At 37.3% G+C, this 13020-nt stretch overlaps 1 protein-coding gene across 1 annotated transcript in view; it reads left to right on the top strand.

Annotated features, from left to right (window-relative positions):
- LOC128052808 (EGF-like and EMI domain-containing protein 1) overlaps positions 1–11761 on the top strand; it is a 616586-nt gene extending 604825 nt beyond the window's left edge. Inside the window, 2 exon segments of the mRNA XM_052645370.1 lie at positions 837–984; positions 11581–11761. Of these exon segments, the coding sequence (XP_052501330.1) occupies positions 837–984; positions 11581–11761 (329 nt within the window).
- The last annotated feature ends 1259 nt before the right edge of the window (positions 11762–13020 follow it).

Here is a 13020-nt window from a genome sequence, read left to right as displayed (position 1 = left end):
TAGAAAGGGGAGATGCAGAAGAGAAGAAAGTTCTTAGAGGAATCTGTATTGTTACAACTTTGATGTCTTCATAGAGCCAGAAGAAAATGAAAAAAAGTGAAAGACACCAAAAAAAAAGCATTAAATTTTGTTCTAATCAAAAATATTTATTTAAATCATTCATGTATTTAGAATATGACTCCTGATGAATCAGTTTTTTTTTATTTCCCCTATTTTTCAAATTGGAATTACAATAATATCTTTGATGTGGGATGCTGAGTGGACCAAGGTTATTATAAAAAATCAGCTACATGGCCTTCACATTTAGATCTTCAATAATGAGTAACTCTTATCGTGATAGTTAATTTTTGAAGTATCCAGATATTGCTTTCCAAGAACTTTAAATTTTTTTAAAAAAGAAAATCTGATGAACTGTGCTATGTTATTTAGCATGATTGTATAAATTTCTATAGTCATTTTCACTGCCAATTTGGGGGAAATGATAGTTTCTCCGACTTTCAAAGAGTGCATTTCTCTCATTGTATATGCCTATAAGTCCATTCCCAAAGAGTCCTGGTTTCCTTTCTTCATAAAAAAAAAAAAAAAAAATACTTTGGGAGAATTATATTCCTTCTTGGACTTCTATAGCTTAAATGAAAGACTCTGCCAGTCAGCACCACCAGTTTTCCCTTGTTCTTGGCATACAGACCATGAACTGGTTTCCAAGGCAAAGCATTCAATAATCTGTATGCAAAGTAGTATTTTTACATAGCTCTGAATGTCATATCCAAATGTAAAGCTGCCTGTTGCCTCAAGTGTGAAATTCACTCTCATTTAAATTTTGTGTTTCTTTGCAGCTAGTGATGCTGGTATTTGCAGACTTGGCCATGAAACACATGTGATGGTGGTTAAAAGTAGTAATAACTGTGACCTCTCCCTTCCTGCTTCTGTCTTCATGAAGAGGGTTTTATGTGGCAGCTATCCTTGGGCCAAAGCAGGAAATCTGTAAGAGTCAAGGGAATAGAAATGTTTATTTATTTTTTTTTTGCCTTGATGATATTTTACAACCTCTTCCAAGTTGTAGATTTTTCAATATGTTGTGATCACCAGTGTTTTTAGAGAGCCCATGTTTAAAATTTTATGGTTTCTTTTATCATTTGAATTCAAATATGTAATAGATTAGATACTGGGTTAGTTTCAGATGTCTTTGCCTGGGAACAATCTGCTCAGTAATTAGAATTTGTTTTTTAGGAAGAAAGAATATTAGGATGTTTGTCTCTGTTCGCTTACAGAGGAGCACCCTGGCACCAACGTCCCACTTGGTACCTGTTCATGATGATTTAAAGATACTTGTCATTTTCTGAATGCATTTCATCCTGAGCTTTTGAGGTTGATTTCAGTTCAAAGTGCCAATTGAGGATGAAAAGGTTACTAGAGAGTTTGCCTATTCATGATGCAACTCCCTTTTCATCTGGGTCCCCAGTTACCCCATGCCAGGATCACTTTTAATCTTCCCACTGCTTTTCTCTACTGGCTGCAGCTCCTTTGAACTACCATTTCTAATGCAAAGGGTCAATGACAAGAGAATAGTGTCTCTGTGGTTAGAGCCAGACCTCCCATTTAGGTAAAGCACTTTACCAGAAATCAGAATTTTTAAAGCCATTAATTGTAATAATTGTATGAGTTACTTTGAACTGTACCTCACATGAGATAGCAAAAATGATAATAGTGGCTATAATCTAGGATCAAAAAAGGGATGCAAAAAATAGCTTTTCTTTAGAGAGGGAATTTCTTCATGATAATGCTGGGCAAGATTATGTACTTACTGCTGTTTCACACATTGCCTTATAATTTAATGACAGAAAACAATAACTATTCATTATTTATTTAGAGTCCACAGATAGACTGGGCAGTCATGCTCTCAGACAATGCCAGACTCAGCTGGACTCTCTTATGTGTCAGTGGGTAGCTGGCAGGGCAGCCATTTCTGGCTGGTGCAAGCTGGCCTCTTAGGTCTAATCTCACAATTGGCACACCATCACTTCTGCTGTAGTCCACTGGCCAAAGCAAATAACAAGGCCAGCCAAGGTCCAAGGGATGGGGAAGAAAACTTCACCTCTCGAAGGGAGAAACTGCAAGTCACATTGCCAAGGGCAGGGGTTCAGGGATGGGAGGTGAATTGGGGATGATTTTTATGATCGGCCAGCCACCATTCCTTTCTCAGATTATGAGGGGCAGTGTTGAGAACCCCTCATATACTGCATCTCACCCATTCTTTTATGCATGATACTCTCCATCAGTCAAAAGTGAGATGTGAGGTGTTAAATTCTCTCTAGCCTTCAGTGAAGTTAGTATGTGAGAAAAATAACTAGGTAGCTCCAGATTGCTGTTTTGCACTGGTTAATACATTTCTGCTATATTTAGTTTAATATAGATATAACTTCTCTAATGGAATTTTGATTTTGTTCTGAAAGTGTTTCGTCTTCTTTCTTTCATGTATGTATATGTGTGTGTGTGTGTGTGTGTGTGTGTGTGTGTGTGTGTTTATATATATCAGAGAAGGCAATGGCACCCCACTCCAGTACTGTTGCCTGGAAAATCCTGTGGATGGAGGAGCCTGGAAGGCTGCAGTCCATAGGGTCGCTGAGGGTCAGACACGACTGAGCAACTTCACTTCCACTTTTCACTTTCATGCATTGGAGAAGGAAGTGGCAACCCACTCCAGTGTTCTTGCCTGGAGAATCCCAGGGATGGGGGAGCCTGGTGGGCTGCTGTCTATGGGGTCGCACAGAGTCGGACACGACTGAAGTGACTTAGCAGCAGCAGTGTTTATATATATATGCGTGTGTGCATTAACGGCCTTATATAGATGTATATTTGCACATATATGTGTTTTTATATATATCTGTAAGTATACGCACACACACACACACACACACACACACACACACACATTTCCTATTCCACTTCTGCCAGCTTGCTAGCATCCTTGCTAGTCTTTGGCCCTTTGAGACACTACCTTGACTACTGATTACCCTAAAGTTCACTGCCCAGAAGGGGAGATGTTACCTGCTTCAACAGAGAGGGAAGATGTTAATAATCCTGTTTATAAATCCCTTCATATGATCGTTCTAATAAAAAATCCATAGGGCTCAGCAATGGGGGCTTGAAATCTGGCCCATAATTTTGCACCTAGGGTAGCTGCATTTATAATCTTCTTTCAGCTGTAGTGTCATCATCCCCATTAAGAATTTAATGAGCACCAACAGGCCTAGCTAATGTACAAAGCACAGAGGTGGCCATATCCCCTTCCCAGTAAGTTGTTGCTTGATTACAGAGTTACTGGTGTGCATGAGGACCCGAGACCTCCCTGTTTTCACTTACTTCATAAATCTAGACACAGACCTCACTTTGGGGCTCATATTATTAAGAGGAGACTACAGAGGAAAAATAAACCCTGTTTGGTAAAGTAAATGGTATGCCTGCTTCTGTAGCTACCCATCGTTTATTACTGCTGTATGTTATTTCCAGCAGTACTTATAACAGTGATCATAAGGGACCTTTAAAGACTTGCTGATGCCTCTTGGGCAGTCTCACAATAATACAGTTTATAAATAATTCTGCCTACATATCATATATTCAGGATACCTCTTGCCTTGCTTTGTTTGTTATGAGTGTATTTGCATAAAAACAGGTTATTTGGATATCTGTCCTCTGAGAGCTATTGTTTTTTCTTCCCTCCAAGTCAGAATCACATGTTCTGTCAGCTACAGTCACATCACAACCAAGTGCAGATTTGTGAACTGTAGTGAGGGACACAAACTAGGAAGAGAGAAACTTCTAAGAAACCCTGTGATCTTGTTGGAAATTGTTCTGTTTGCTTTATAAACATTTTTGTAGGCGTTTTTATCTGAGGATTCAGTTGTCGTTTGGGCCGCAATGTGTGTATATGAGAGGTGGTGTTCATATGAGAGTGACATTTTATTGTGCATCACATATATGTATTTTATACATGTCACCCCGTGCAAAAGAAGTTATATGTCAGAATCAGCAAAGTATATGTGATTCTTTTTAGTTCATATCATCTTTATTCTCCAAAGAAATTTAAAATACAAGCTTTTATGTTCAAGCTTTGATTTTGTCTACCCTCATTTTGATAGAAGTTAGAAAAAAGTATCGAATACTGTGTGTGTGGTTAAAACCATGGTTTCTATCTGGAATTTAGAAATGTATATACCAAGGTTTGCAAAAACACCTGTACAGTTTTATTTTGGATTTTACAAAGTGTTTCACTGGAACATCTGTTAAAAATACAAATTAGTGGCTCTTTCTCAGTCCTGCTGAATCAGACTCTCTGGGAATAGAAACAAAGTATCTCCCATTTCTAAGTCAATCTCTTAGATATTTCTTATGCATATTAAAGTTTGAGAAACACTGCTAACCTTATCCCAGAATTAAATTTAATTATTAGAAAACTATATACTGGGACCTTATTAATTCAATTCCATAGAGAGTTTTCTTCATGTTACAATGATTCACTATTTTGTGCTTGATTTTTGTAATCAAGAATCAGTATAAGAAATGACAACACATGAAGTGATTCTGTACTTTTAAGAAACTATCATCAGACAGTTGTTCAGTACGTCGTTCAAAGACACTCATCCAGAAATTCCCATGATACATCCTCCTTTATCCCAACTAACCTGTGCAATTTTAACATACAATAGAAAAGTGAATGAATCATAAGCTTTCAGGGTGGCACATTTTTCAAAATGAATACGTCCATGTCACCAATATTCAGATTATGAAATATAATGTCAAAATTCATAGAAGCCCCTTATGCCTCATAGAAGAGTAAGTATACTGACTTCTGTTACTATAGATTCATTTTGCCAGCTGGTTTTTGATCTTTATGCAAATTAAATAATGATGTATATACTCTTTTGAGTATCTGGTTTCTTTTATAAACATATTTGTGAGATTCATCTGTAATGTTGGATATAGTTGTAGTTTGTTCATTCTTATTGCTGTTCAGTGTTTCATTTGATAAGTGATCCATAATTTTCAGTTTTATTATTGATGATGGATATAGTTATCTATTTCTGCATATAGATTATTCCTAATTGGCAACAAACTTGCACCTTAAAAGTGCAAACATTCTCTTACATCGCTTCTGAGAATCAGGAACCTGGGAGTGATGCCACTGGGGGATTTTGACTGAGTCTCTTAGGAGATTTTGTTTAAGCTGCCAGCCAAGTTCAGTCTTTGAAGAACTGACTAAGGCAAACTGCTCCCAAGTTCATTTATGTGTCCACTGGCAAAAGGCTTCAGTTCCTCCTCATATAGATGTCTTCATAGCATTTCTTCTGATATGGTGGCTGGCTTTCCCAAGAGAGTGATAGGGGAGGAGGAGGGGACAGGAAAATCCAGGAGAGAAGCTGCAGTCTTTGGTAACTGAATCTCAGAAGTGACAAACTATCACTTCTGCCGTATTCTGTGGTTACACAGATGGTTTCAGTGTGAGAGTGGACTGCAAAAGAATGTGGACACCAGGAGGCAGGAACATTGCATACCGTCTCAGAGGCTGGCTACTGTGGTAGTTATTGGAATCGTTTTCCATTTTTGGCTAAAAGGAATAGTACTGCTTTGAACATTCCTTTACATGTGTTTTATCAGTCTATACCTAGTATAAATACCTAGTAGTGGAATTCCTACATCAGATAGATACCAAGAAAAACTTTTCCCAAGTGCTTGTCAAACTATTGTTTTATAAGCAATACTCTACGTGCTCCACCCTTGATAACACTTGATATTGTGTGTACTTTTCATTTTATCAATTCTAGGGGGTGTTTAATGGTGTCTCATTATGATTTTAATTTGACCCCCTCTGATAGTTAATGATATTTATTCTTTTTTCATATACATATTGTGATTTGAAGTTTTTCTTTTGTGAATCCATATTCTCTGTTATGGCTGGTTTTGTACAGTCCTTCATAATCACGCATATTACAAATATCTTTTCCCACATTGCATACAGTTTAACTCTGTTAATACTTATTTCCTTCAATGAGTAGAGATTCTTAATTTTAATATGGTTGAAATTTTCATCACTTTTTTTCTTTTTTCTTTGTGTTTAACTTTTGGAGAGTTGTTTAATAATACTTTGCCTACTCAAGCTCTTACATATATTTGCTTATATTTTCCCTAAAAACTTTGCTGTCTTATCTTTCAAATTTAAATCTACAATCCATCTAGCAATATATAAAACATACTATTTTTTTCCCCAAGAGGTTTTGTAACAAGCATTCAAAGGTAGTTTTACAATTAATAATCATCTCTCTGGTGCACCATTGGATTAGGGGAAAATAGGACACAATTATATATGTTAATAGATTCAGAAAAGCATGTGAAAAATTCATCGCTCATTATAATGAAACATATACACATATTCATACATATATTCACAGACATAGTCTTAGAAAATGAGGAAACGAACTTAAGTCTGAATTTTTTTAAAATCCATAAAAATAAATATAGCAAACATACTTAGTGGTAAAAGGCTAAAACCATCCTCTTAAGATTAGAAATCCAAAACAGAGATGCTGCTGCCACCACTTCTTCACAGCATTGCACTTGAGGTCTCGTCCATTGTAATAAGGCAAGAAAAAGACGGACTAGAAAGAGAGACTTAAAACTGCCACTATTCCTGCATGATGTGATCACGTGCTTAGGACGCCTCATGAACTGCATACTGTTGGAACTAATAAGTAAATTTACAAAGGTCACCTGGATATTATATCAATGAAGAGACTAATTGTATTTCTGTATCCAAAAAACAAACAAATAAAAAATGAATATTTTAAAAGAGTCAGTTTATAATTGCATTAGAGAATATCAAATGTAAAAAATAAATTATATGCAAGCTATTATAATGCCTCTAACTTAAAACTACAAAATATCATTGAAATAAATTTTAAAAGAACTAAGTAATGGAGGCATATACTCTGGCCATGGACTGGGAGATTCAACCCAAAGTGATTGATAGTGTTAACTCAATCAAAATCAAAATCCCTCCAGTTATTTTTGGAATTGAGAAGCTGGATCTAAAATTTACTGGGGAAAGTAAAGATCTAAGAAGAACCAAGACAATCTTGAAGAATAGGAATAGAATTAGAGAACTTTCATTACTAGTTATAGGAATAGTAATTAGATAAAATAGTATTGGTTTAGATATAGATGAATAGACCAATGAATGAAGCATAAGCTAGAATCAAGATTGCCGGGAGAAATATCAATAACCTCAGATATGCAGGTGACACCACCCTAATGGCAGAAAGTGAAGAAGAACTAAAGAGCCTCTTGATGAAAGTGAAAGAGGAGAGTGAAAAAGTTGGCTTAAAGCTCAACATTCAGACAACTAAGACAATGGCATCCAGTCCCATCACTTCATGGCAAATAGATGGGGAAACAGTGGAAACAGTGTCAGACTTTATTTTTTGGGGGCTCCAAAATCACTGCAGATGGTGACTGCAGCCATGAAATTAAAAAATGCTTACTCCTTGGAAGAAAAGTTATAACCAATCTAGAGAGCATATTAAAAAGCAGAAACATTACTTTGCCAACAAAGGTCCGTCTAGTCAAGGCTATGGTTTTTCCAGTGGTCATGTATGGATGTGAGAGTTGGACTCTAAAGAAAGCTGAACACCAAAGAATTGATTCTTTTGAACTGTGGTGTTAGAGAAGACTCTTGAGAGTCCCTTGGACTGCAAGGAGATCTAACCAGTCCATCCTAAAGGAGACCAGTCCTGAGTGTTCATTGGAAGGACTGATGCTGAGGCTGAAACTCCAATACTTTGGCCACCTGATGCAAAGAACTGACTCATTGGAAAAGACCCTGATGCTGGGAAAGATTGAAAGAGGGAGGAGAAGGGGATGACAGAAGATGAGATGTTTGGATGGCATCACTGTCTCAATGGACATGAGTTTGAGTAAACTCCAGGAGTTGGTGATGGACAGAGAGGCCTGGCATACTGCAGTCCATGGGGTGGCAAAGAGTTGGACACGACTGAGCAACTGAACGGAACTGAATTGGTAGGCCAATGGAACATAATAAAAGTCCAGAAAAATGACCCTTTCATACAGAATTAATTGATTATCATAAAAATCACCCCACAGTGCAGTTGGCATGTACTGGACTTTTCAGTAAACAGCATTGGATCCCTTGAATATTTCTACTGGAGAGGGTAACCATTCCCTTCTCCAGGAGATCTTCCTGACCCAGGGATCAAACCTGAGTCTCCTGCATTGCAGGCAGATTCTTTACTGTCTGAGCCACCAGAGAAGCCCTTTGAATATTCATATAGGAAGTTTTTTAAAAAAGAATCTTCACTCTTACCCCACACCACACACACAAGCCAAAACATAATTTTAATATTAAAAAATATCTGTCTTTTATTTAAAAAATATTATTTTTTAATCAGAGAGCTATATTTTTATTTGCTTATTTGATTTTACTATCTAAAAACTCATGGATAAAGTATGTCTGATTACAATAATTTTCTTTAATCTAAAAATTTTGTCCTTTTTATTGCATGGTCTTTTTTCTTTCATCCTTGCTTTAATGATTCTATTTTGTGGGTCTTTCCTTTTTGTGCAAGTTTTTTAAATCCTTTTTTTGAAATAGGGTATAAATAATGAATAAGTCAATCAATGAGGCAAGTTAAACTTCTTTTGAATTTTGAAGCCTGATTGAATTGTCAAAAAGAATGATAGCTCATATAGTACTCCTAATAAGTTCACTTTGATAAAATCATAACTGTCCAACATCATATGCCAATATGTATTATGCATATAAATATTACATGGAATGTTCTTTAAATGTTAACATATGTGTCAGAATTAAAAATACGTAGCATTCACGTGGAGTTTGCTTTTTAGAAACTGCCTATAATAAATGCTTGAACCAAAAAATAGATAATTTGTTCCTCTTTAGTCATCACAGTGGAGGAGTGAAGTGGGAAGAAGGAATAGCTGTTTTGAAAGTAGGAAGTGTAATGACTGATAAGTCTTTCCATCTCTGTTAATGATTAAGAACACAGACTTTAGAGTTACCGAACCAGCCTGCATAAGAATCCCAGCACTGCCAGTTAGTAACTGTCTAATCCATAGACAAGTTACTTTTCTTTTTATATCCAGAGTGGGGATAATAATACCTGCCACATAAAAGCCTGGCTCTGTATGGCTGAATGTATGCATGAGGCCAATTGTCTTGCAGAGTGTAATTTTTCAAATCTTAATATCTATCCTACTATAAGTGGACGATCTCGATTTGAGATTCTGGAAGAGAATAAATTGGACACCAATGCAAAACAAGCTAGCTGAATATGGAATAGCTCAACTAGGAAAGAAGGTTAAAAACCCAGATGACATGGGGCAAATAAGAAATTCTGAACACTGTGCAGCCCATCAATTGCAGTGAGGCCCTGGGGAGTTGTAACCTCTGAAACTGGATGCTATTGCTGTGCTGTGAAGCACAAAAGCACTGGTGGGCTCTCTGAGCTCCCATTACACCTGATCCACGTGGCAATAAAGTGCAGCACCTGGTACCCACATCAGAGCAATAGCTACATCCTCAAAATAATATTTTAATGACTTCTGTCTGCATTTGGGGAGATGATCTTAGACACTGGGTTTTCTCTTTTTGTAGGTTAATACACCTTCCCCTTCAGATCTCTGCATTTGGGGAAATCTCTTTCACAGTATATTTCCCAGAGAGTATTTTATCTAATTTGTAATGCCCTGAGGGAACCTTTGATCCACAATGTACGGGCAGCATCCAAAACCAGAATCAGGGTGTCCGTGGTTGGTCAGGAAAGTCTGCATGTGTTCAGGAGGATGGATAAGGACAGTTTGTGAAAAGGTATTGTTTCCTTCTTCCCCACTTCTGTCTGGTTGCTGCTATTTTTTAAGTCCTATAATCTTTGGCAAAGACAGACTGCTGTCATCAAACTAGAACTGAACCCTGTGTGCTTGGGAAGTTTGTAGGGTCTTTTGTCCCATCTGCTGACACCCATATCTACTGACATTTGCAATGGTCTTATTTAAATATTTTAATTGCTCAGCTGACCTGAGCACTGTATCAAGAGGCAAATAAAGGAGCATTTTTTAATATTTAATATTAAATCAACCTTTCCTCTTCCCACCTCCCCATACCAGATACCTGCCATTTCTACTGACAGTACAGAATATTTTGCGACAGGACAGGGATTGAAACAGTGGATTATGTCTTTCACTTCAACAAGATCCTGTTCTAAAACTGCTGTACATCTGATATGATAATGGGGTGTAGATTATAAAGTACAGATTACTACCCAACCAGCCAAATTAAAATGCACCAAAGACTTAATGCCACCTTAAAATATCACCATAGAAAGCAAAGCTCTGAGTAGATGCTTTAGTAAACAAATCTAGAAAAAGTTCCATTTTACTTGCTTGGAAGAAGTTTATAGGCATGTAAATATCTAAAATTAAGCAATGCTAGAGAAAAAATAAATTCACTTTTCAAAGATGATTAAAGTCTAGAAACGAATTTGCTATCACACAGTAATTTGCTAAACTAAAGCAGGAGTTATTTTGGATTGAATTTGTTACATAGCTCATGCATGAAATGATCTGTTGCTTGTTCTTGTGAAGTTGTTGCCACACTGAAACAGCAGAGGGGGTGAAAACTGTATTCTGTCTGAGGCATTGTAAAAATACTGAAAGCTCTGACTGAGGGTTTTTGTAGAGGTATCCAACTACAACTTGTCATTTACACTTTATGGGCCAATAGCTGTTAAGCCAAAATTGCAGATGCTTAGCTTTCGGAATTATATATTAATGTAGACTTAGGTTCAAAAGCCCAATTCAGGCACCTTGAGACAGTCACTCATGTGATTACACTGCCATCGTGTGGTTTCAAAGATTCTTTTCAATTTTAAAAAGCATCCAAAGAAATGGTCTCTTAGTTGCAAAAGGCAAATTATAATAATCCAAGTACTGTCTCTTATTTGTTTGTTCTCTGTCATAATACCATATAGTCCATAGATGACCATGGGTAGTAGGAAATAGGGGGATAATAACATAGAGATGGCAGTATGGGTATGATTCTAATAATTCTTCAAAATTTGCCAAGGATTCAGCTTCTCCCCAGTGAATGCCATCAAGAAGTTTGTTAAGATATATCCCAAAATGCTGTTTATTGACCTTTCTGCACAAATCTGGCATTTACAGCATCCAGAAACCATCTGAAAAATTCTCTGTAGATATCTGCAGGCAAATGCATCTCAGACTGAGGTCCCCCAAATAATAGCATCAGCTTCCCTGGATAACTTGGTGGAAATTCAGATTCTTCGGTTCCATCCTGTACCAAATCAGAAACTCCAGGGGTGGAGCTCAGAACTCTGCATTTTTAACAAACTTTCCAGGTGATTCTGAAGCTTGCTAAGGTTTGAGAACCACTGCCATAGAGAATGGTACCTGGCCGGCAGTAGATTAACACGTTTCCCTAGATAGAGCTATCTTTAGGAGAACCTGCCCCTGGTCATCTGAAAAATTCTGAAGGAAAGTGGAAGAGAAGGGCCCCAGGACTTCCTATGTATATGTTTGCCCAGCACCCCGAGGCTCCCCTGGAAAGGAAGATGCAGAGCATCTCTGTGAGGTCCCCATTCTCATCAGCTGGTATGTCAACTCTTTACCCGATGAAGATGCTGTACAGCTGGTGTATCAACTCTTTAGCCGATGAAGATGCTGTAGTCAATCAGGCATAAATCTTTCAGTCTTTGGGGATTATTGGAGATACTGGAGCAGCAGTCTGAGTGAATATTGTAAATATCCACTTTTTCAGACATTAAAAATACTGTTTTAAGAAGGGGAATTAAAAACATGAAAGTACCGCAGGCTCTAAGAAATACTAAGGGATATTGGGATGGCCTGAAGATTCCCTGGCTGTCATAGCAGCTTCACAACTCCACTGACTGTGGCCATGTAGGAAGGTGGGCCCTGGGCTGCCAGGATTTCTGACAGTTTCAAGAAGAACCAAAAATCAGAATTTTTATGTGAAATATTCCATTTTTTAAGTGTGTTCCACTTTGAGTGCATGTCTAGTTTAAAAAGTGGAACCATATTTAGCTTTTTGATTCAGTCTACTGACCTTCCAGATTGTGATCTCTTAGATGCACAGGTAAGGAAAACTGTGGATGTCAATTTCAACACACATTTGAGACCACCCTCATATCTTGTACTCAAGTGATCTGTGTCCATGTCTTTTCATCTTTATAAGTGTAAATGCATACATACGAAGCCTGGAAATCCAGTGTCTCAACACGTGAGGCAAGGAAGTAGCTTCAGAGTGAAAAAAGATGAATAATCTGAAAGATGCCTAAATTTAAAAATTATATGCTTTGGAAGAAAATATAAACAAATGATATTTCTACTAATTTGAAGTATGCTTTTACAACATTAAAAAATGTTATAAATTTCACAGCATACATAGAATAAAAGTAATGAGGATATACAAATTACTTGGAGGGTGACTTATTCTTAGAGATATATAAAGTACTTCAAATATATAAAGCTCATCAATAAATTTAGGTACTCATTTGGAGAAAAAAAGTCAGGTCTTATGGTTCAGCAGTAAAGAATCTGCCTGCAATGCAGGAGACCAGGCTTCACTTTGGATCAGGAAGATTCTCTGGAGAGGGAAATGGCAACCCACTCCAGTCTTCTTGCATGGAGAATCCCATGGACAGAGGAGCCTAGCGGGTTTCAGTCCATGGAGTCACAAGAGACTCGGACATGACTAAGGTACTAAACCACCAACTACCACCTATGTGTGTGTGTGTGTGTACACACATGTTATTCTTAGCTCTGAAAGAAATCCTTTATGAATAGCTGCTGCACTAATAGAAGTTTAGGCATTGGTTCAGGTATTATCAAGTGAATTTGCTTTATCAGGAATGCTCTCTCCTGGCCTGATCCTCACTGTGGTCACTAGATTCAAGA

Source organism: Budorcas taxicolor, chromosome 1 (genome assembly GCF_023091745.1).
Source record: "Budorcas taxicolor isolate Tak-1 chromosome 1, Takin1.1, whole genome shotgun sequence".
In the NCBI taxonomy this organism is placed as follows: domain Eukaryota; kingdom Metazoa; phylum Chordata; class Mammalia; order Artiodactyla; family Bovidae; genus Budorcas; species Budorcas taxicolor.
This window is presented reverse-complemented; position numbering and strand designations above follow the sequence as displayed.